The sequence below is a fragment of the Monodelphis domestica genome, chromosome 4, assembly GCF_027887165.1.
Source record: "Monodelphis domestica isolate mMonDom1 chromosome 4, mMonDom1.pri, whole genome shotgun sequence".
Classification (NCBI taxonomy): Eukaryota; Metazoa; Chordata; class Mammalia; order Didelphimorphia; family Didelphidae; genus Monodelphis; species Monodelphis domestica.
In genome coordinates this window covers 90,573,732-90,599,441 of record NC_077230.1, presented here as the reverse complement: position 1 = coordinate 90,599,441, position 25,710 = coordinate 90,573,732, and the positions used below count along the sequence as shown (strand labels likewise).

The window sequence follows — 25,710 nt, the reverse complement described above, 5'->3', positions numbered from 1 at the left end:
TATATGCTCTAAGAGGGCAGGAAATGATTTTTGCCTTCTTTTGCATCCCCAGTGATCAGTACAGTGCATTGAACATAGTATGTGTTTAATAAATACTTATTGATACACTGATTGCACAAAATAGATTCATAATAAATCTTTATTGAAAGAATGGACTTGGGAGACTAACTTGGGACCCAGTTGTGACAAATGAATGACCAGTTATGTGACCCAGGAGCAAATAACTTAACCCCTTTATTCCTGAGATTCCTTACTATAAAATAGCTATGATTTTATTGTTGTTGTTGTTCAGTGTGTTCACTCTCTATGGCCTCTTTTAAGGTTTTCTTGGCAGAGATACAGGTTGGCCATTTTCTTCTCTAGCTCATTTTACAGATAAAGAACTGAGGCAAATACAGTTAAGTGACTTGCTCAGGCTCACACAACTAATAAGTCTCTGAGACCAGAAATCTGAAGAAGACATGTCCATCCCATTAAACTTCATAGATTTTCTGAAGGAAATTTTTTTTCTCAGAAATTCCCTTTATCAATGGTGGATATATCCTAGGACTTTGTTGAGGACTTTCTCCTCTTCTTCCTCTATATTAGTTTACTTAGTGATCTTATTACCTTCCATGTATTCAATGATCATCTCTGAGCTGATGATTCTCATATCCATGTATCCAACCCAAATTCCTCTCTCGATCTACAGAATCAAGCCTCGAACTGCCTATTGGCTTATGACAGAAGAGTGGTAAGGGCTAGGCAATGGGAGTTAAGTGACTTGCACAGGGTCACACAGCTAGGAAGTATCTGAAGTCAAATTTTAATCCAGGACCTCCCATTTCTAGGCCTGGCTCTATCCACCAATCCACCTAGCTGTTACCTATAGACATCTTAAACTCAATCTGTCCAAAACTGACCTTGTTATCTCTCTCCCCAAAATACACTCCTCTTCCTAACTTCCTCTTACTATTATCAAGGCAACACACAAGCCTCCTAGTCCCCCAGACATTTGAGTATCATTCTTGACTCTTCATCCTCTCTTACCTCTCAGCCACTTCTCATATTCAACCTCTTGTCAAGTCCTGACAATGTAACTTTTGTAACATCTCAGATATGCCCCCTTCTCCCCTTTGACATGACCATCACTATGATATAGGCCTTCATAACTTCATGTTTGGGCTATTGTAATAGCCTTTTGTTTGGTTTCCCTGACAAGTCTCTTCCCTGCCTCATCTTTCTATCTATCCATCCATCCATTCCCCTTTCTCATCTGTCAAAGTGACCTTCCCCATATCACCTTCCTACTCACATAAATCCTACTGGTTCCCTCTTGTATCCAGGACCAGTCCCTGTTTGCTCTTTTAAGTCCTTCATAACCTAGTTCCCATCTACCTTTCCAGTCTTCTTACACCATTTCCCCCCATCTTCTTCAGTCCAGTGACACTGGTCTTACTATTCCTTCAAAAAGACATTCAATCTCCATATGCCTTTTCATTGGCTACCCCCACACCTGAATGCTTCTTCCTCCTTATTGGTTTTCCTGTTTTTTTTCCTTCAAATTCCAAATAAAATTTCATCATCTATAAAAATCCTTTTCCTATCCCTCTTAATTGGTAGTACCTTTACTCTTATTAATTATACTCCTTCCTTCCTTCCTTCCTTCCTTCCTTCCTTCCTTCCTTCCTTCCTTCCTTCCTTCCTTCCTTCCTTCCTTGTGTTCTTCCTTCCTTCCTTTCTTGTGTTCTTTCTTTCTTTCCTTTCTCTCTCTCTCTCTCTCTCTCTCTCACTCTCTCTTTCCCATCTTTCAAGTTAGAAAGAACTTTAGGTAGCTTCGTTCTCCTCCTTTTTTCCCCCTTTTATACATAGTAATTTCCATATTGTCTCTCCCAGTAGTCAGTGAGTTGATAAACATTTATTAAGCACCTGCTATGTGCCAAGCACTGTGCAAATGCTGGGGATACAAAGAGAGATAAAATGTACTTCTTTCCCTCAAGGAGCTTACAATCTAATGGGGGAAGATAACACAGAGAGTTGAATGGTAGAGGGATGGGGAGTGCTAGAGGCGGGAAGTGCTTGAATGTTCCTGACATGGGGGCACGATGGAGAATCCAGAGGAGTACAGGCTGGGATCCTCCTCTAAGAGTCTCTCCCTCCTCCAATCAGAGAGAAGGAAGGTCCTCAGGGTCAGAGGGTGCTGATGAGGTGTGAGTACCAGTGGCATGATGGAGAAGTACAGAAGAGTCTTATCCTCTGGGTTGTGAGCTCTCTGAGAGCAGGGGCTGTCTGTCTCTTGCCTTTTTTTGTATTCCTAGTGCTTCATGAAGTATTTGGTATATGGTAGGGTGCAAACAATTTTTCTATAGATCATCATCTTAGAGATTTGCACCAGGCACTGAGAAGTTAAGGATTTACCCAGAACCACATAGCTGGTATGGGCAGAGGTGGGTCTTGAACCTTCCTGGATCCCAGGCTAGTTCTTTATCCCTTATGACCAGGATGCCTCTCATTACTTGCCTGTGAAAATGTTTGCAAATTCTTCTAGAAATGAGCATCTTGATTTGCTGCTAGAGAATGTGGGGCCTATAACTGGTTCCACCACGTGTTACCTCTATTACCCCAAACAAGTTGTTCACCTCTGCAGACCTCAGCTTCTTTATCCATAACAGGTTTTGCTAAATGGTCTCTGATGATCCTATGACTGCACATACAATAGAATTCTATGTCACGTTAGTGTTACTTTCAGAAACAGGAGACTGAGTCTAGTTCTAGGTGTTGTCCTTATGAAACATTCTGAGGAAAAAAAACCCCACATTTCTTGGATCTTGATTGGCTTCTAGGCCCAGCTGCAAAGTACTGTTGTCTCTTGATCTCTGCCATGACAGACCCAACCCAAGGTGGATGATGCCATTGGTTTCAGTAGTAGGAGTGATTTCAAACGCTTCTAGGATGATGAAGAAAGCTATATGTTAATTGGATGTCCAATGGGTGAGAAAGAGTTGCTGGACCCATCCATGTGGTCTAGCTACTGAAAAATTGGCTCTCTGGAGAGGGACAAAATCCTAGGCTGAACTTTGCATGAGTAGATATATATGACTAAGTATTTCTTGATGGATATGAGGAATCCAAGGAAATATTGGAGGATACAGAGACTGATGTAGAATGAAGAGAACAAGGAAAACAATAGACATGATGACTATACTAATACAAACACTAGGTTTGAAGGCAGAAGACCTGGGTTCAATTCCCATCTCTGTTACTTGCTACCTCTGTGTCTTCAGATAAGTGTCTTTGATTCTGTGGGGCCATTTCATCATCTATAAAATGGGGGAGATGATTAATCTTAAATGTTCTTTTCCAACTCTAGGATTCCATTTTTCCAATAGAAGATGAGGTACTCCCTGGCACACTCTCCTTCTGTTTTCCTTTTCTTTGCCATGACTGAATACACAGCAGTTGGCATGCAGGGCATGACCAGCCAAACTCAGCAGATAGGTTACAAAGAAAATACTTCATAAACAGAAAATGAGAGGAATGTGCTGCTTCTCCTTCCCTCTCCACAAGAGGTCAGTTTGCAGTTCTACAATGTAGATATCCATGGAAAGATCTGCCACTTGAGCCTGCCTGGTTCTGTTGCTTCTTGATGGTTTGAAAAAGCAAGAGGAGTTTTTCAAGCTTAAACCTGGGGCGTAAAGGTCAAAGGAGTCTATGGGGGAGGGAAGGGCTGGCTGTCCCTCTACTGGGAAGAGATATTGTGGGAGTGGTGTGGGAGAAGAATTGGAGGCTTGTTATTTTGCAGAGAGAGAAGGAGATTGAGAGGGAGGTTAGCTCTGGAAACTAAAACCTTTCTCCTGGCTGGGAGCTGACATCCATCCCATCTTTCCCTAGGAAGCCTGCTTGCCCACACCCTGGTCCACATAAGCCAGTTTTCAGAGCACAGGAGAGGAGAGACCTACTCCTATTCCTGTTCAGTTTCTAGTCTCATTTTTTTACCCAGCCTGAGTGGCAGAAGGTCTCCAGATAGCCAATGTTTTCTTTTTTTTCTTTCTCCTCCAAAACATGCTTGGCTTCCCTGAACCTGTTTTCTGCCCTAGGGGAGGCTGGGATGGGCAGAAAGTATCCTGTACTTATTTTAGTATGTCATATATTTGTGATTTTGGCTAGGGCTTTATGAGTTTTAATCTTTCCTTCCATATTAGCTTTCCCACTTGACATAAGATTATTTGCAGGGGGTGGTTTGTCTTTTTTATTCAAAGGTAATATAGGGTAGCTAGGGCCCTGGACTTGGAGTCATAGAGGAGGGAAGTTGTTGTTGTTTAGTCATTTCAGTCATGCCTGACTCTTTGTGACTCCATTTGAGATTTCTTGGCAACAATACTGTAGTGGTTTGCCATTTCCTTTTCCAGCTCATTTGACAGATAAGGAAACTGAGGCAGATAGTGTTAAGTGACATGTCCATGGTCATATAGCTAGTACATATCTGAGGCCAGATTTGAACTCAGGTGTTCCTGACTCCAGACTAGATGCTCTATCCACTGTGACATTTTGCTGCCCCATCAGTAAATCCTGCATTCAAACCTTATCTCAGACACTGTGATTATGGATGCCACATTAACTCTCTATACTTCAGTTTCTATGTATATTATGCAATGAGGGGGTTGCATTCAATGGCCACTAACCACCTCCCTCCACCCCAGCTCTAAGTTCTGTCTTTTCCAATTCAATCCAGGTCAAATCAACCCATGTCATTAAGTGCCTGCCATGGGAACTGCTCAGTCAACAAGCATTGGTTAGGTGCTTTCTATGTGCTTAGCAATGTGCTTGGCCCTACAGATACACAGAAACAAAACACATAGCAGTCCTTGCCCTCAGGGAGCTTACTTCTAACATAGAGAGATAATACACAAACATCTACATGTAGCATAAAAGACATCAGATGGAAGTTAACTCAGAGGAATGTGCAGAATACAGTGGAAAGAGTGCTGGCTCAGCACTCAGAGAACCTAGATCTGATGAGACCCCTTAAGTGGTGTCAGGCAAGTCATTCAGTTTCCCTGGACCTCCGTTTCCTCATTTGTAAATGAGAAAAGTTGGACTAGATGGCTTCTGAGACTGCTTCCAGATCTAAATCTATGAATTGATAGGCCAGCTACTGGGGATATGGGGATAGAGTGCTGGGCTGGAAGTAAGGAAGATTTGGCATGGACTGGATCTGGAGGGAAAGGGTTAAGCATGTCAGATTTTGTGTTCCTGGGTGATTGTCCTCCAACAACTTGATAGAATCAACAAATCAGAAACTATTATCAGAGGTCATAGAATTTAGGACTGGGAATATTTATTCAATGAGTAAGTATTTTATGAAATGCCTACTATGTTTTGGCACTTATATGGCAGCTAGGTGGCTCAGTAGACAGAGTGCCAGACTTGGAGTCAGGGAGACACATCTTCATGAATTCAAATCTGGCCTTAGATATTTACTAGCCATGTGACCCTAAGCAAGTCACTTAATCCTGTCTGCCTCCGTTTCCTTTTCTGTAAAATGAGCTGGAGAAAGAAATGGCAAACCACTCCAGATCTTTGCTGAGAAAAGCCCAAATGCAGTCACAAAGAGACAGACACAACTGAAAACTACTCAACAATAATGCTTATCAGGCATTGTACTAACCCCAGGAGTGATAAAGGCAAAACACTGGCTCTACTCTCAGTAAACTCCCAGGCCATTTTACATTTGAGGAATTGAGACCCAGAGAAGTGGACCTGCTCACGGTAACCCAGCTAGACAGTAAGACAGATGGTGATTCCTGCCACAATCCTCCTCCTTCACCCTCACACTTTTGCTCATCTAGTTGATTCCATACCTCAGTAGAAATCAAGACCTCCAGAAATGGATCAGCCATCCCATCCCACTCTTGGAGAGTTCTAACTACTAGAAAGTTTGTCATTATACTAACTACCTTTTTTGCAGTTTTGGATCCCCCTCCATCCTAACCCCCCCCCCACCCCCTTTAAACTCTTACCTTCTGTTTTGGAATAAATACTCTGTATTGGTTCCAAGGCAGAAGAGTGGTAAGGGCTAGGCAATGGGAGTTAAGTGGCTTGCCCGGGGTCACATAGCTGGGAAGTGTCTGAGGCCAGATTTGAACTCAGGACTCAGACTTTCAATCCATTGAACCACTTAGTTGCCCTCCCATCCCTACCCCTTTGATTCTAACAAGTCTAAGTTTCTGCCCTCTGGGGCTGAGCAAAACAAGTCTAATCCTTCCACAAGACATGGCCTCTCCAAAGCTAAGGACAAAGATCTTATCTCCCCTTAAGCCTCTTCTTCTCCAGGAAAAACATCCCCAAGTCATTTAACCAATCCTCACTTGGCAGCTTTCCAATTCAGCACCTTCAGACTCTTGTCTTCTGTAGGCATTCCAGCTTGTCACAAGGATCTAGAATTCTTTTGATTTCAGTTTATATTAAGCTGGTAAACTGAAAGACAATATTTGATATGCCTTTTATGCCTAGGAAAACTATGTATGTATACATATACATACATACATACATACATACATATATATATATATATATATATATATATATATATATATATATATATATTCTTGAAAACACCTGGATTGGTGTCACAGACAATTTTCTTCACTGTAAGATTAAGGTTAGTCACTCTTGTAGGGCACTGAAATGGGACTAGGAACTAATACATTTCCTTCCCTTGTATCAGGAAGTGGCATCTTGATGTAAACACCTTATTATCCCCCACCCCCTTTTGGGGGCGTACATTAGTTCTGACTCTGTGATACCATTTGAGGTTTTCTTGGCAAAGATATGAGAGTGGTTTGCCATATCCTCCGCTCATTTTACAGGTGAGGAAAGTGAGACAAATGGGGTTAAGTACCTTACATAGGGCCACACAGTTAGTAAGTGTTTGAGGCCAGATTTGAATTTAGGTCCTTTTGTTTCTGGGCCTGGCACTCCATCCATTATGCCACCTAGCTGCCCCTATTATCCCACTACATTCTAATTTCATGACTTCTTCTTAGGTATGATGGAGCATAATGATATCTAACTCAAATGGAAATAAGGACCACTGAAAGGCACATAAGATCTCTGTGGGTTGCATATTAGTTTTTAAATGTAATGCTATTTATGACTTATTTTATTTTTGTTAGCTATTTTCTAACGGCATTTTAATTTGGTTCAGGTATTGGGTATATTGCTGTTCAGATATGATGTATTTGACACCTTTGCTGTACAGATAAGTGCAGAAATGTGACCCAGGAGAACTGTATTCTAATCCTCTTCTGCCATTGATTAGCTGCTTAGTTGAGTCATTTTTCAGTTAAATTTGACTCTTCATGACCCCATTTAGAGTTTTCTTTGCGAAGATGCTGGAGTGGCTGGCTATTTCCTTCTCTAGCTCATTTTACAGAAGAGGAAACTGAGGCATACAGGGTTATGTGACTTACCCAGGGTCACACAGCTAGTACATGTCTAAAGCTTGATTTGAACTCAGGAAGAAAAATCTTCCTGATTCCATGCCCAATGCTCTCTTTACTGTGTCATCTAGTTTAAGTTTGAAGATATCTAAAAAATTTTTTAGAATTAAGGGATAAGGAAGCACTTTTTCAGGCCTGTAGGATAGCCTTAAGGGAAGGGAAAGTAGGAGACAGAAGGCTGAGGCACTTCTGATCTCAGAGGCTCAATTTCCTCATCTCAAACTGAGGCAATGATGTTACTCTGGCTTTTTCTCAGTGTTGATCAGGGCTACCTTGTGGGAGATTATCATTAAACTTGTTCTGACAAGAGGATGGGAGTGATAGGAGGGCAGGCTGAGGCTCAACTTAAGGAAATAGTTCAAACTCAAAAGAGGATGTTTGAATTCATTTGCAGCAAGAGGAACTTTTCAAAACTGGAATGAATGGAATGCTTTGGGAAGTACTGACGTTCTTCTCAATATTCCAGGTCTTCAAGTAGAGTATGAATGACCACTTGTCAGGGATATAAATGAAGCTGAATCGCCCAGTGGAGAGAGTCCTGGGCTTGGAGTCAGGAAGACCCAGATTCCAGTCTTTCTTTTGATGTAGTATGAGTATGACCCTGAGCAAGTTCCTTCATCTCTCTGGGCTTCAGTTTTCTCATCTGTAAAATTAAGGGGTTGGCCTTGATGTTATCTAAGATCCTTCCTATTCTCAATCCATTATCCCACTTTTAGAGGGGATTCGATCTAATCTGATTAGATAAATGAAGAGGTCTTGAGATTCTATAATATTATTTTTCTAAACTTTATAAAATGCCTAAGTCCTACCTTCTACCAGAAGACTTTTCTGATCTCTCTCAAGCCTAGAACCTTCTTTTTGTTATTGTCTCCAATTTATTCTGTCTAGATCTTGCTCATATAAAGTCATTTGCATATGGTCCCTCCATCAGAATGTGAGCTCTCTGAGAGCCTAGTCTGTCTTCTTTCTTTGTACCCCCAGCCCTTGGTACAGTACATGCCACACAGTCAGGGTGTAATATATACTAGGTGATTATTACTTGACTATTGCAATTTTGATGTATGCCATCATTAGGGAATGGTTTGAATCCTTTCCTATGAGTAGTATGGGAAATATGCTTTTTCTTAAAGTTAAAATGAATTATGTTGATTTTATTTTAAGATTTTAAAAGTTTCACCATTTAGATTAAGGAGGGGCAGCTAGGTAGCACAGTGGATAGAAAGCCAGGCCTGGAGACAGAAGTTCCAGGGTTCAAATCTGGCCTCAGGGGGGGAAGCTGGGTGGCTCAGTGGATTGAGAGTCAGGCCCAGAGATGGGAGGTTCTGGGTTCAAATGTGGACTTAGACACGTCCTAGCTGTGTGACCCAGGACAAGTCACTTGACCCCCATTGTCTAGCCCTTACTGTTCTTCTTCCTTGGAACCAATACACAGTATTGATTCTAAGACAGAAGGTAGGGGTTTTGGAAAAAAAAAAATCTGGCCTCAGATACTTCCTAGCTGTGTGATCCTGGGCAAGTCATCTAACCCCTATTTGGCCTGGACTTTACCACTATTCTGTTTTAGAATGCATACTAAGACAGAAGGTAAGGATTAAAAAAAGGGGAGGGGGATAATGTTAAGGCTCTAAGGCAGGACATCAGATAAAAGCAAGCTTTTGGAAAGAAATATGCTGCCAGGGTCTGATTTACAGAATCTCAAATTGGGAAGGGACCTTAGAGGCCACCTAGTCTAACTCACATCTGAGCAATCTACACATCTACGATATCCCTGATGGAAGACCATCCAACCTTTGTATGAAGACCACAAATGGAAGGGAGCCCACTGCTTCTTGAAGCAGCCCTTCCTGGTTTTGAATAACTTAGAAATTTTTTTCCTTTCACTGCCCTGAAATTTTCCTCTTTCCCTGCTAGTTCAGCTCTCTAAACCCAGGCAGACATGGTTGGATGCCTTTCCTGCATGCTAGTCCCTCAAATGTTTGAACACATAATCATGTTCCCCTGAAGCCTTCCCTTTTCCAGGCTACTACACAGCCTTACTTCAGCTGATCCTCATACAACATGATTGATCATTGTGGTTGCTCTCCTCAACCTGTTCAACTCTCAACTGTCATCTCTTCTCCCTTATCATATCATCATTTTTGCCCTGCCAAGCCTCAGTCTTGGGTCACTCTACCAGCCTTTGTTCATATATTCTTATAATTGAATAAAGCTGGAGAAAAATCACAAGACTCCCTTAACTAGGTCCATTATAAATTTATGTTATAGGCACAGTTAGGTAGCATAGTGGATAGAGTGCCACACCCTGGAGTGGGGAGGACCCGAGTTCAAATTTGACCTCAGATATTTCCTAGCTGTGTGACCCTGGGCAAGTCACTTTACCCATTACCCCTTTTATGTCTTAGAATTGATACTAAAACAGAAGGTTAGGACTTAAAAAACAAAACACAACAAACAAAAGAAATCTGTTACATAATCTCACTTGGATATTCACTGCTTCTAGCTAATCTTTTTACATCTTTCCAATGAGCACAGTCTTCACAGTGACTTTTCCAAAACTTTTCATCCTTTCTCAAACCTCTCCCAGGACCTCACCTTCTCAGTCAAGGACTTTGCCTGATATTTTATGGGGAAAAAAGAAGGCATTTGTTGAGAGCTCCTTCTCCCCTCCACCTCGGCTCGTATCAGTCAGATGCTTTCTGCCACTCTCCTTCATTCTTGTCTCACATAAGGAGGTGATCTTTCTCCTTGCCAAGGCTAACCATCTACATACACAAGTGATGCCATTCAATCCCTTCTTCTCCAGTAAATTGCCCCTTTTATCATCCCTACTCTTTCACTTATCTTCAATCTCTCGCTATTTGCTAACTACTTCCTTATTGCCTACAAACATCCCCATGTGCCTCCCAAGCTCAAAAAACCTGTCCTTTATGCATCCATCCTCAGTTGCTATAATTCCATATCTTCCCTCTCTTTGTGGCTTACCTCCTTGAGAAGACGGTCTATCATAGATGTCCCAGTGGACATATTGGACTGGATGTTTCATAGGTAATTTCAACTCAACATAACCAAAACAGAACTCATATTTCTTCCTAAAACCTTTCCGTCTTCTTAATTTCCCTTTTACTGTTGAGGATACCATCACCTTCCTAGACACCTTGTTCATAATCAAGGTGTCGTTCTCAATGCTTTGTTCTCCTTCATCCCCATATCCAATCTATTGTCAAGTCCTTCCAGTTTTACCTTTGTAACACCTCTCATATATGCACCCTTCTTTCCTCTGATACTGCTACCTACCTAGTGCAAGCCCTTCATCATCTTATGCTTGGACATTGCAATAGCCTATCCCAAGTCTCCCTAATTCCAGTCTATCCTCCACGTACTCAAAGTGATAATCCCAATGTACAAGTCTGACTGTGACACCCCACTACTCAAGTAAACTCCAATGATAACCGATTAACTCCAGGATGAATTATAAAATGCTGTTTGGCATTCGAAGTCTTTTGGCTCCCTCCTCTTTTTCTGTTCTTACATCTTATTTCCTCTACTTGTTCTGTGATCCAAAAACAATGACCTCCTTGTTGTTCTTCCAATAAGACACTATATCTTCCTATTCCAGACATTTTTAACTGGCTGTCATCCATATTTGGAATTCTCTCTATTCTCATCTCTACCTCCTAGCTTCTCTGGCTTCTTTCAAGTCCCAGATAAAATCTCACCTTTTACAGGAAGCCTTTCTTGATTGCCCCTTAATTCTAGTGCCTTTCCTATGTTGATTATATCCAATCTTCTGCAAATATCTTGTTTATACCAGTTGTTTTCATGGCTTTTTTTATTCAAAGATATTTTATTTTCCCAATTCTATGTAATAACAATTTTCAACATATATTTTTTGAAATTGTAAGATCTAAACTGTCTCCCTTTCTCCTTTCCTTCACCCCCCCCCCCATGGAAAACAAATTGATCTGGGTTAAACATGCATTATCATGCAAAACATGCTTCCATATTGGTCATTGTTATAAGAGAATACTCATGTAACAGCAAACCCCCCAAATAAAACTGTAAATAAGCTAATGTGAAAGATAATGTGCTTTTGCTCTTGCATGTCTTTTCTTTCCTCAGTCTGGGGACTTCTTGAGAGCAGGGATTGTCTTTTGTTTGTCTTTGCATCCTCTGCATTTAGTATGGTGACTGACACATAGTAGGCACTTAATAAAAAATTTTAAACTCTTTCATCTTGCATCTTGGAATCAACATTAAGTATTGGTTCTAAGGCAAAAGATCAGTAAGGGCTAGGCAATGGGGGTTAAGTGACTTGTCCAGGGTCACAATATAGCTATATATAGTTAGAATTTATATAGTGCTTTAAAGTTTGTGATTTGCTTTATATATGCTTACTTATTTGATCCTCACAACTCTATGAGAAAGGCACTATTATATCTTGTTTACAGATTAAGAAACTGAGGCCCAGAAAGATTGCAACTTGTCCAGAGTCCTATAGCTAGTAAGGTTCTGAGACTTCAGATTTGGTCGTCCTGATTCCAAGTCTCCCCAGTCTTTCCGCTGTTCACCTAGCATACCTCATTGGACTTTACTGAAATGTCAGCCCATAAAACCCACCAGATCATTTTCTGAGGAATTATTCTATAGCCATGCTGCCATCTTGTAGGTATGAAGCTGATTTTTAAAAACTTAGATATAGGTCTTTCCAATAGTCCTATTATAGTTCATCTTGTTGGACTTACTTAGCTTGTTGATCAGTCAACAATTGACTGGATACCAGTGGACTTAAGTCAACGAAGCCCAACTCAGGATTTTGTCTTTGGCTTAGGTGGGAAACATGGAATCTGAGTAGGGGCAGGAGCCAATTAGGGGAGCAGTCAGTGGAATTTTTAGGAAGGATTAGACAAGAAGGTCAATACTGAACACAAGTTTTCAAGCACTTAGCCATGCAAAAGTACTTTGCAAACCTTTTTGGTTCTCTCCATGATGCCATTGGGTGTTTTCTTGGCAAAGATACTGGAGTAGTTGGCCATTTCCTTCTCTAGCTCATTGCACAGATGAGAAAACTAAGGCAAACAGTTTTAAGTGACTTGCCCAATGTCATACAGCTAGTTTCTAGGCTGGATTTGAACTTAGGTCTTCCAGTCCCAGCATTCTATCCACTGTACCACCTACCTGCTCCTTATAAGCCTTAAAGTGTTCTAAAAGTGCTGCTATTTGGAAGATAGTCCTGATCAGTCTCCAGGGAAAGCCTAGAAGCAAGTTTGGCACATACATGAGAAAACTGCTAAGAATGTATCCCTGGTCTAATGAGTATTGGCCCACAAGAGAGGAAAGAAGAGTGAGTTCAGGCAGACCTTATTTATCTTGTCTTAATTTATTTTAAGATGACATTTTTAGAGATCCTTGGGCCTACTTCCTCTTTGGTACTGCATGGGTTAGTGTTGGATTTTTACTAATACAGCTCATCCTCATAAAAAAAAAAATACCAGCTCATTTTGTAGACCCTGAATTTCTACACTTTGTGTTTATTGGAGGCCACACGGGACCTAAAGACTAAAATTTTGTAAGTCTGGTTTTCCTTCCTAGCCCTATGCATGCTTTCACAATTAAATTCTAAAAAGTGATGACATGTATGGAATGTAGAAGACATTTGGAGATCTGAAATATATAAACCATATGCATAGCTGAGTATGGACTTTAAATGAAATATTCAGAGAATGAAATCACGTATTTCAAGGTTTAGGAGTGGTACACATTTATTAAGCACCTATTCTGTATGAGGCACTGGGCTGTGTTTTATAATTATCTCAACCTAGGGAGGCAGGTACAATTATCTTCATTTTACAGTTGAGGAAACTGAGGCAGAGGCTACATGACTTGCCATGGGGTCTTACAGCAAGTAAGAATCTGAAGTTTGAGTTAAATGATATTTCCATTTATCTGAAAATATTTATTTTCAAACCTTGATGTCTAAAGTCTTTCAAAGATGTACAAACACATTTTCTCGTCTTCTTTGCTTCAGTAGTTTTAAAATAACAAAAATTGAAAATTTTAGAAAAGTTTTAAAAAGCCTTTACTTTGATGATTAAGGATCTGGTGGTTCTCCCAGGCATTTTTGTGTGAGTCCTCATTACACAGAAAAATGTAAGACTTGGAAGATATGAGAGATAGGGCCAAATGTATACTAGCCCAAGATATACCTAGGATTTTTTTTTTCTGAAAGAAGGCCCAGATATATTAGTTTGATTTCTTGCCATTTGTCTTATCAGTGCTCTGGCATACAGTAGGTGCTTAATAAGATAATTTTATTTTCAACCTTTATCTTCTGTTTTAGAATTGATCCTAACTATTAGTTCCACGCAGGCAAGTGGTAAGAGCTAGCCAATGGGGGTTAAGTGACTTGCCCAGGGTCACACAGCTAGGAAGTGTCTGAGGCCAGATTTCAGTCCAGGACCTCCTGTCTTCAGGCCTGGCTCTCAATCCATTGAGACCCCTTAATAAATGCTTGTTAACAAGAATTGAACTTCCAAAGTGGAGTGGGGGACCCAGTAAGATGTGAATTCTGGTTTACTATTGGATGACTCTTTCCAGTTAACTACATTATAGCATGTAGAAATTGTCTATCTTGTGTTTCCCAGAGGATTTTGGAAATTGTCCATATGTGTGCTTGCTTTTGAAACAATCTGCCCAGTATTGAATGACCTTCTACCTGCTTCTTCCTGCTCTATGGGTGTACCAGGGCAAGGCAGGCAGCTGTGGTTGTGCCACTTGACCATCTTGATTTGGTCCCAGCTTTGCTTCTGGGTTGATGGTCTGTATACCTTTCCATCTTCCCCCTTCCATCTGTCAGATCCCTGTACTTTTAGCTCCCATTCTGGATGAACAGAGGCAAAGTCTACTTCTAGCCTGTCCTGGAGTCAGGAAGACCTTAGTTCAAATTCAGCTTCCCACACTCATTGGGTAAGTCACTTAACCCTGTTGGCCTCAGTTTCTTCACCTCTAAAATATAGGTAATAATAGCACCTACCTTGTAGAGTTGTTGAGAGGATCAAATAAAGAAATACCTGTAAAGTGCCTGGCACAGAGTAGGTGCTGTAGAATTGCTTATTTCCTTCTCCTTTCCCCACCTTGCATTATCAATATTAGAAATGATAATAAGTAACCAAAGGAGTAAGGACAAGCCCTGTGATTCTATTGATATATGGAACTTTCAGGTGAGGAGATTTTCTCCAGCTATGCGCACCTCCTTTGTTATTTATAGCCTCCCAATAATCTCAGAAGACAGGTTTTACCCTCCCCATTTTAGTGATGAGGAAACTGAGGCCATTAAGCATCAGTGGTTCCCTCTGGCCTCTTGGATCAAAGTCAAATTCCTCCATTTGGTATTTAAAGCCCTTTGGATCCTGACTCTCTCCCACCTTTCAAGACTGATTTCATAGGCCTGCCCCTTATATACACTACATTGTTCAAACTCGATGATTCACTGTAACCTATTACCAACATTCCATCTCTTGCCACCAAAACTGTACTCAGGCTGTGCCTTATGCCAGAATTGCCCTCGTCTTAACTTTGTCCATTGGCACCCTTAGCTTCTTTCAAGGCTCAGGTCCAGTATTTTCTCCTACAAAAGGCCTCGGCTGAATCCTCCATTTGTTGGTACTCTCTCTCATCTACCAAATCCTTTTGTATTTACTTTGCATATATTTTCTTTTTACTTAGGATCATAAATCCAGAGCTAGAATGAACTCTTGGAGCCACTTAGTTCAACTGTCTCATTTTATGGATAAGGACACTGAGGTACAGGGAGATTGAAGGGACTTACAACATCTCATCTGGATACCTGTTGTTTCCCTCCATTAGAACATATGCTTCTTGAGGGTAAGCATTGCTTTACGTTAGTTTTTGTATCCCCTGGACCTTTATCCAATGTCCGGTAAATTGGAGTAGGCACTTAATAATTCTCATTCAGCTGAAGTTGTCACTAGTTCAAGGTCACAGAACTAGGAAGTGGCAAAGCCGGGGTGGAACCCCAGGACTATCTTATGATTCCCAGCCCAGTGTCCTTTCTCCTAGATCACAAATGCCCTTCAAATACCCTGCTGATCCTATGAGATGGAAGGAAATGAGACCAAGTAAGGAAAGGGCAGGGGTTTCTATCTGCTGGCTTTACCACTGTCAGTTCGTAATTAATGCTATCATTCATTCCTTTGCCATTGTTTAAGTTGGTTCTGATGTACAAGTTACAAAGAGTTCTTCCATTTCATCCCAGAGAGGCATCGGAATAATCAAACCCCTTTCAGTTTTACCTGCATGGTGAAATTCAGACTCAGATGGCATCATTTTTCTAGGACCTCAGGAGATCACAGCCATAATGGGTGACCATTTGCTTGGCTCCTTCCATGAGACTGATGAATGACTCACCTTTTCTCATGTCTATCTGTCATAAATTTGCTTTATTTACATGACAGAGTCCTTACAGGAGATCATTTTTAGGTACATATTGAATTAAAGAGCAAACCCAGGAAAAATTTAGCCTAAACTTGCCAGTCATCCATGTGAGAGGCTTTAAGTACATTTTCAAAAGATTTTTTAAAGTATTGGCTTTTTTTTTCAATGCACAAAAGGCAGACTTATAAGTTATGCTTCACTGTGGATAGGAAATCAATGCTTTAGGTCAGAGAAAGAAATCTTGTTCTTGTTCAAGGAATAGTAAGACCAGTGTCATTGGATATTGAAGATCATGGAAGGATAAGTAAGATGTAAGAAGACTGGAAAGGTAGAATGGATTAGAAGTTTGAAGGACTTAAAAGGCTGAATAAAGACTATATTTGGACCTGGAAACTGGGAACTTAAAAAAAAATATTTGATAGCTTTATTTTGATAAGACTGGCTTCCTTTACATTTTTTTTTTTGTTCACTGAGGTCAAGAACCCCTAATCCTAATGGATAATGTTTACCATGATTGTCAATCCCAACCCAGATTGATATGCAGCATCTGTTTGTTGACTTCTTCTGGGTACTGGGAGGGAGTTATAAATTCATCTGATGAATCTTTATGGCAGAGGAGGTAGGGATAGGCACCCACTTCTTTGTTAGTCCTCTTGGGAGAATGATAGATGTTGTCTGAACTGTATTCCATTCTCATACTTTGATGGATAGGCACTCTCGTGGATATCATATGAAAGATGCATCCCTAACCACTGAACTTCTTTCTGCTGAGGCCTATGCAAGGGGGTGACAAAAGGGGGAAGAGGTATTGTATACTTGGTGCCACCATGATCTTATTCCCTTCTTTTTTCTTCACTGCACAGCCTGTGAATGTTCCTGTAGAAATAATGTTAGGCTTTTCCATGAAAACCCATTTACTCCATAAAAATAGCTGAAATATTATTAGAAGTGTAGGGAAAGTAAGATCAATAAGAGGAGGAAAAGGTTGTGGTATCATGGATGAGAACCTGGTGGAAGAACATATTGGCCATATGACCATGGGACAACCTCTTGGAACCTCAGTTTTCTCATTATAGGATGGTGATAATTAATAATGCTTATTCCCATCTATCTCAAGGGAATGTTTTAAATGTCATATATTATGTGTGGAAAAATCTTTGTAACCAACAAGGACCATTTTATGTATGGGTGGGTGCTTTTGGATACTATTTGAGAAGGAAGACTTGACAGGCAATCACATTTGAAAAACTTAAATGGGGAATTATGAATTAACTTTGGTTCCATTGTGGGGTAAGCCAGTTTTCTTGGGCCAGCTCAGAAGCTAATTACTATTATGTAGAATTACTGAATCTCAGAGGTATAAAGGTTGTATACTGGGGATTTTCTCTGTATCTGCTTTCCTTCCCTCCACGTATTCATGGAAAAAGGAACACAAGAGAAGGTGATCCCTATTGAATGTTGGGGGGACAGAAACGAGATATCATTAAATCAGTCTGAATTGAGAACCTTTTCCCTAGAAGCTTTCATTTCTAGAAAGGAGCTTGGAAAGTTACTCCTTGTTTCTGCAACATCTGGTCATTTCTGACCTTGCTTTATTCCCATTGGGTAACTCCATATGAGCAAAACATCCTTTATACATCTGAATACATAGAATGTTGTTTTCATGGGAGATGATTGAATTTCCAGTGATCTTCAAATAGGCTTTTGAAACATGTCTCATTTGAGGAGCCGCCTCTATATAAACCAACTGATAAACCCACATTAAACAACCATTCTCAAATACTAGGGCTTTTTTAGAGGTTGCCCAGGGGTAAGAGTTTTATTGGGGGGATTTCTACTGATACTGGGTTGTTTGTGGTTTTCTGGGATGTGGAATGGATACCCAGAGGCAGGACTTAATTTGTACTTCATGGTTAATTGTAGGCTGGTCAGTCATATGTTTAGAGCTACTGCTAGAGAACACATAAGAAAAAAAAATTCTCATTGTAGAAAATAGGAGAGCAATGGCTGCTTCTACCTCCATGCTAGTATTAGGGTCAAGATCATCGCACTCTGACTCCTCGGAACTGTTCATCTCCTTGTGTGGCAGCATGAGGGAGGGGAAGAAAGAGAACAAAGTTAGAACATAGGCAGCATACCCTAAGCAGAGCAGGAGAACTTCAGAGAGCATGGGAAATGGAAAACTGGCACAGGGAACAAAAAAAAATAAAGATGCTTCAAAAGGCGAGCAAGTTGCCAAGGGCAGCAGCATGCTTTTGCCAAAGCAGAGGCAGCTATGATTTTATGCAATGGTCTGTCTTGTCTGATTTAGCAATGGAAGCAACAGAATGGAACATGGCTGCTACAGAGTTAGAACTGTTGTATTCTCTTTGGAGGCTGGAGTTTCTAAATAAAAAAGAAAGAATACTTTCTGTTCCCCAAGATTAGAGGATAAGAAGTGGGCCTGTGATTTCATTAGTTTAAGGAGCTCCCAGGTGAGGAAACTCTCTTTACTAATGCAGATTTGTACTTTCTCTGCAATTTATAATCTTAGAAAATTGCTGAGGGGGCAGCTAGGTGGTTCAGTGGTTTGAGAGCCAAGCCTAGAGATGGGATCCTGGGTTCAAAGCAGGCCTCAGATACTTCCTAACTGTGTGGCTCTGGGCAAGTCACTTATATCCCCATTGCCTAGTCCTTACTGTTTATTGATTCTGAGACAGAAAGTAAGGACTATTAAGAAAAAAAAAGAGAAAAGAAAAAGTAAATATCTGTGAGCAGGAAGAGATTAAGTGACTTGCCCAAGGTCACAAAGTGTCAGAAGTGGGATCAGGAAAACATTTTCTGATTGGGCCAGCTTTCTTAATTTTAACAAAATTTTCTGAAGGCAACCCCCCCCCCCCAAACATAGACTGCTATGGTTTACATTATAAGTAGACAGAATCAAACCCACAATTTTCTCTTGGCTGATGGCTGACTACTGCAGAAAGGTCATATTGTGTAGCACACTAGACTGTGCTAGCAGAATGCCACATGGGAACCAGGGTCTGAGGAAGCCTAGGATCAGTGATTCTAAAATTCGGGGTAGAACTTAGCACAGGATTATATTGGGTGGCATCTCTGTGCTTATCTCCCCTCCCTCCACACACTCATGGGAAAATGACACAGGCAAAGTGTCTGCCACTAAGTTGAGACTTCCTGAACTCTGGAGGAAACAAATTAATTAAATGCAATTAAACCAACCTGGTATGGAGACCTCAATCAAAACCTCAGTCTCCATAGGGAAGCTTAGTAGTTTAGAACCTTGGTCACTGCCCACCCCTGTGAATTCTAGTCACTTTTAACTTTGCTATGTTTTCCTTGACCAATTCCAAGTGAATAGAACTTCTTACTTTTCCTATAAGATAAAGCTATAGAAAACATTTCTAAAAACATCTGTATGGAACAAAGAGAAAAGTTTTTTAAAGGGTACTTACTTGCATTGAAGATGCCAGGAGAAATTAAAGATTAAAAAAAAAATATTGATCTTGCATGCAAAATCCTGCTAAAACTACTGGTCTCCCACTTGAAGGAAAAAAAATAAAAATAAAAACTAAAAACATCTTCCCCAAAACTTACTGGTGAGAATGCTGTGGGGTGGAAGAGGCAGGATGATAGGTTGGGAGGGCACAGCTCCAAAATACCTTACTCACTTTAACTGAGACTTTGCTGCCCAGAATCTCCTTGGATTTACGAGGCCCTGTGGCTTCATTTTTACCAGTGTTCTCCATTTCCGCCCGCTTTCTCATGCGTAGGGTATGCCATGAACATGACTTCCTGTTGTACCAAAAAATGCACCAATCAAAATGGCAGGTCAGAGTAGAAGTGAGGAGGCACAAGGGGTCACCGTCCTCAGAGAAGATGAAGAGTTCCAGCCAACTCCCAGGCTTCAGTGCCGGATGACCCGCCATACAAGCTCTCCCCATGGTTGGTAAGACTGGCCTCAGTCCCAACTTGAAGTGAACTTTGTTACCTCCCCACCTCAAAGAGACAACTCATAACACTATGGAGAAAGGAAATGACCACTGGTCACTGGGCTCTACAAGAGAAGATTTGTAACAGGTTGCTTCAGTTCCTCCAAAGGAGTAGTTATGGGCTGTAAGACCGCTGGCTATGTTCTACTTAAGTTTTGTGTGTACCTAGTGTATCCTTCATTAGAGTGTAAGCTCCTTGAGGGCAGGCCCTATGTCTTTCTTTATATCCCCAGCACTTAGAATAATGCTTGGTACATAGTAAGCAGTTACTAAATACATGTTCTAGTGATTGAGAATGTGAAAATCCAAATCATTAATTTGGAATTAGGAGAGGAACTTAGCCTATTAGAAATTCTATTCATGATTATGCTTATGTTTTGTCTACATCATCCAAATGATATGGAGCATGGAGGCAATGATTTGGGTAGAATCTGGAAATCCCTAGGTTCTATTTTTTTTTCTGGGCATTCTAGGCCAAAAGTTGCTTCTGATCTTCATTCTTTGTACTATAAAGCCCAACTTATTCAGATTCCCAGAGGGCCTGGCCCTTTCCTGCTGAGAAAATATATGATTATTGCTACCAGGTAATCATCATAAGTGTGGAGTGGGTAAGAAGTAGCCATTCCATCATTGTGTTCCCCATTTTGTCTCCCATTTCCCCTAGTGATGGAGATGAGAGTTTGGGTTGGCAGAGACTTGTCATATTGACCTAATGAAGTTGATCATATCATGAGAGTCAGAGGAAGAGAATCCCAAAGCCAAATCCCAAATATGATTCACCAGTTAGGCAGGCTGATTACCACTTCCAGTCCTGCTTGGGGCAGGACCTCTTCTCTATTTGCATGTGGTGGCAGCATCTTGGTTGAAGTTCCAGTCACTGTCTGGAAAAAATGCTGCTTAGGCTTGGCAAGGGTGATTTCTCAAAAAGAAACAAAACCCCCAATCCAATCATGTGTAAATGATGTTTTAGACCTGAAAGGGACCCTTTCTCAGCACATTGTGATTTACATAAGAAAGGCAAGAGAGAAGAGTCAGAACAGAGGCTTGGTGCCCACAGGGGAGAGGGAGGAAGAACAGGAAAATCTGGGAAAGTGCATGATTAAGGTCCAGCCATCCACCACAACACTAGGGTCTTTACTCGCATAGGCATTTTACCATCTGATCAACCACAATGCTTGTAGCTCTGTCCCCTTCCATTGCTTCCTTTTGGAGCAATAATCGAATTGATATTATCATTGAAACTAGGAAATGTAAGGGGGGAATGACTGAACAAACTGTGATATTTGTTGGCGATGGAATACTATTGTATTATGAGAAATTAGGAAATGCATGACCATCTAATACCCTCTGGCTTCAGTACTAACCTTTATGATTTCCTAGACAAACTCCCTACTTATTAATTGGGGAGGTCACAGGAGGCCAGAATTTGAGTTCTTTCATCCCAGAGAGTTAGACAATGGCTTATGAATTTCCATCTTTGAGACATGAGCAGACAGAAATCCTAGGGTGGTCACTGATGGGGTGACCAGTCCTGTAGACGCTATAACCAACTCTGCATACTTTGTGCTTGAGGCATACCCAAGGAGAGCCTGGGAAGTGTTCCCTATCACTAATACAAAAGACTATATTTTAAGCCATTTGTTTTTATTCCCTTCCTACCTAGAGAGCTGCTGACAAAGACCCAGATGGACAGATTCAGTTCCCCTTACTCTCCCAGCATGTGCTTTCCCTTCCAATGGGAGTGAGGTACAGATGAAAGGTGAAATGACTTGAAGGTGAGAAGTGGGAAGTGGGAGGTGGACATCTCAGACAGGCAGCTCCTAAATCAAAGAGCTGGCTCTTAAAAAAAAAAAAAAAGAAAAGAGTAAGCAGGGCTAGGTAGTTGGGGTTAAGTGACTTGACCATGGTTACATAGCTAGGAAATGTCTGAGGCCAGATTTGAAACCAGGTCCTCCAGGATTCCAAGCCTGGCACTCTATTCACTGTGATACCTAACTGCCTCAAGAGCTGGTTCTTGAAAGGGATGGCTCTACTGAACAAGCATTTTAGAGCTTGGGGAAGCTTTATTTTCAAGGTTTGAGATTTTCTGGAGAGAATGGGGAAAATGCAAAAGAAAAACAAAGTAAGTTCTTTTCAGACACTATCACCGGAATCCTTCAGGTCTATATAGCCAATACCACTTTGGTGTCAGAGTAAGTCCGGATGAACAATAGTTCTTTGGAAGAATTGGGAATGATGCTAGGATGCTCCTCCTCTCCTCATCCTAGAGGAAGGGTGAGAGCAGGAAGCAACAGTGAAGCCAGAGGCACCTGCATCTTTTGACTTATAAACCCATTTGAGTAATAGAAAAGTCCCTCACCCCACTGCCATGGACAGCTGCTTAATGGGGCCAGAAGTGGGTAAATGCAAGTCAAGTGATATGGCCAGCTTTAGCAGTTCATTTTTGACATCTGCCTCAAGGTCATGCATTTAGGCAGAAATAGGCTGGGCATTGCCCACCAAGTACCATTCTTCTTTGTCTGATAGTGAAAACCAATAGGTAGGGAAGGATTGAATCTTCAACTCTGAGCACCCTTTCTTTTATCCATTTTCTTTTTATCCCCAGGACCTAGCATGGTGTGTGGCACATTGTAGTGATGGAATAAATGGCTTGTTGGTTGATGGATTTTGGGAGAATAGGGAACAACCAAGGCTTTGGACCAACTTTTAAAATTCAAGAGAAGGGGTAGGAGAGAGATATATTCAACTCACTCATTTCATTATCAAAGTAAATGTTATTCAAGTTTCAGGGCTTAGAGTAGGGAAAATGAAGGGTCAACTAGTTCTTTAACCTCATTAAAACATGCTCATGGTGAAAATTTATTTTACATATTTAAAATAGTACATTTAAAATTATTAGTTACATTACAGGTACAATGATGAACATTGCGGCTATCCAATATATTGCACACCCTGGCTTCTTCCATATGGGTTTCTTTTAAATAGTGCAAAATACTTTATACAGGAATGTACTCTGAAGGATCTCACAATAAAAAAAAGAAATATCTTACAAATTATCAGAAACATATATTAAAGTAACAGGGAAATGAGGGTGGGGGGGCATGGATGAGTTGAAAAAGTTACAAGCTGTACAAAGAAATTATCACCAATAACCCCTCCTAAAATCCCCTCCATCCCCTGCCCCCTTTTCCCCCTGGGAACAGCAGCAGGCTGCTGGCCAACAGCAGGCCTGGGGTTTGTGCTAAGGTGGGGTATTTTTTTTATGTGTGTGTCATAATAAAAAAAATAATATAATATTATATATATATATCTCAGTAACTTAATACAACATAAATAGAAGTCCAGTCCAGTGAGTCTTGTGATGGGGGCTCAAACAGAGCAACAGAAAGCATGCCTTTAATCACCCAGGGTTTCATTAAGGTTCTTTTCTTTTTTTAAACAAATGGGGGGTGGGGGAAGGTTGGAGAAGGAGAAAAAATGAACAAAAAGCAGTCAACAAAAAGAAAAAACAAAAACCAAACTATCCAGCATGGATGCCCCCTGTGGTATGTGGTTCCAGCATTCAGACATTAGTTCCAGTGGCACTGTCGAGCATGAGGAGCGGTAAGTCCCTACTGTGTGTTGGATTTTTTTTTTCTAATCCATATACTGCTCTCCCAGGAAAGCCAACGAGGCACTTACTTGATGCTCCCGTCGCTATTTTCTGCTGCAGCTGTGGCTTTGGTGAGGGGTGCCAGGATGGTGCCAGGGACCCAGCCCTCAGCGGCAGGGGAATGATCACTGGCGGGCTGGTAGACCAAGCACATGTTCTGTTGATTGATGGCGAGGACCTGGACCACCTCGCCCTGGCTCACGCAGATCTCATTCTCCTTCAGTGCGTAGTAATCTTTGATCACTGCCATGGATGAGGTCCCATTGCACCCTCCCATATCACTCTGGTGGGGGAGGAGAGGAGGGAAGAAGGGAGATGTCAAAGAGAACTTGAGTACAACAGAGACACATTGTTTGGCTTCTTATTCCACGTTAAATTAATTAATAAATTAAATAAATTAAAAACCTATATAGCGCCCAATTATAGCAAGATAAATCAGATAGACAGTGTTCTGAACTTGGACTCAAGAAGACCCAAGTTCATATCTAACCTCAGACACTATTTTTGTGACCCTGGGTAAGTCAGGAAGTTTTTCTCTGCCTCAGTTTCCTCATTTGTAAAAGCAAATACTAACACCCACCTTAGTGTTAGTGTGAGAATCAGAATTATACACACTTTATATATATATATATTTATATACATAAAGTATAAATGTGAATGTGTATATACACATGTTACAATATGTTACATAAATATGTAATACACACATGTATGTATACATATAGATGCACCTTATGTTTGTAATATATTTTGCTCATGGTATATAATATACATATTATATAATATTTGTGTATTGTGTATATATGCATATATAATATACCTATATAACAACATATGTATACATACATATAATATTCTGTAAACCTTAAAGTGCTATGTAAATGCTGGTCATTATTATTATTTTTGGCTGCTCCTATGGAACAAAAACAATCTGAGCTTTAGCCAAAATCTGTCAGTGACACAATTGATTGATGTGTAAGCATTCTGATTGGAGAGAAGTTCTGATCAATAGAGCTGCTAATCCTCTGACCCAAGCATTTCCAACATTTTATAGGCATCGTGAAACAAACTGTAATCCTATAGCAACAAAAACCAGTATGACCAGGGGACAGCTAGGTGACTCAGTGTATTGAGAACCAGACCCAGGGCAAGGAAGTCTTGTTTTCAAACTCTTAGCTGTATGATACTGGACAAATCACTTAACTCCCATTGCCTAGCCCTTACACTCTTCGGCCTTGTAATGAAAACAAAACAAAGCAAAGCAAAAACCAGTATGACCTTTCGAAAGGCATAGAGTCCAGATTGAGAGAGGCTATATAGTCTTGCTATCTTCTACCCTAGCACTGACCCTAGCTGGAGAATGGGTTCTATTCCAGGTGCCATATTTTTGAAAACACAATGATAGCTGGATCACCCTCAAAGAAAGCAACTAAATAATGAGAAGGCAGGAAAGTATTCCATAGTGTACAAAGATTTGTTGAAGGAAATGGGAGCATTTAATCTGGAAAAGAAAAGATTTAAGGGCCTAGGAGAATAGTTTAAAAATATTTGAAGGGCTTTTTATTATATGCAAGAAAGTTTAGACTGGATCAGATTTCTCCCAGAGGGCAGAACTAGGTGTGGCAGAGGCAGGTTTTGGCTCAGTGTAAAAAAACAAAAACAAGAAACTTGCTTCATGAATATTCACAGGTTGAATGGGCATCTTCAAGCGGAGATGGTTTATTTCTTATCCCCAGAGATATCCAACCAGAGCCTAAGAGCTTACTGTTGAGGCCATTAGAAGAGGGGATTCTCACTGGGTATGGCTTAGACTAGTTGACCTTTGAGTACCTTTCTAACTCAGACACTGTGATTATGAGAGAGCTTTGGAAATATATCAATCCTATATTGTTTTCAAGTTACTTTCATATCCGTATCATTTGAATTACTATACATAGTTTTGTTGTTGTTGAGTTGGTTTAGTTGTGCCCAATTCTTTGTGACTTCATTTGGGGTTTTCTTGGCAAAGATACTGGAGTGGTTTGCCATCCCCTTCTCCAGCTCTTTTGACAGATGAGGAAACAGTCACCCATCTAAGTAAGTATCCCAGGTCAGATTTGAACTCAAGGAGATGAGTTTTCCTGATTCCATGTCCAAC

At 40.7% G+C, this 25,710-nt stretch overlaps 1 protein-coding gene across 8 annotated transcripts in view; it reads right to left on the bottom strand.

Annotated features, from left to right (window-relative positions):
- KALRN (kalirin RhoGEF kinase) overlaps positions 1–25,710 on the bottom strand; it is a 1,009,634-nt gene that overhangs the window by 46,414 nt on the left and 937,510 nt on the right. For 6 of the 8 annotated variants that reach the window (XM_056793558.1, XM_056793560.1, XM_056793559.1 and 3 more), the window contains 3 exons: positions 23,603–23,856; positions 19,601–19,724; positions 17,950–18,009 (listed from right to left, as the gene is read on the bottom strand). In XM_056793558.1, coding sequence (XP_056649536.1) covers positions 17,950–18,009; positions 19,601–19,724; positions 23,603–23,856 — 438 coding nt within the window. Of the gene's footprint in view, positions 1–17,949; positions 18,010–19,600; positions 19,725–22,743; positions 23,857–25,710 lie in introns of those variants that run through there. The other 2 variants (XM_056793571.1, XM_056793569.1) reach the window with 1 other exon arrangement.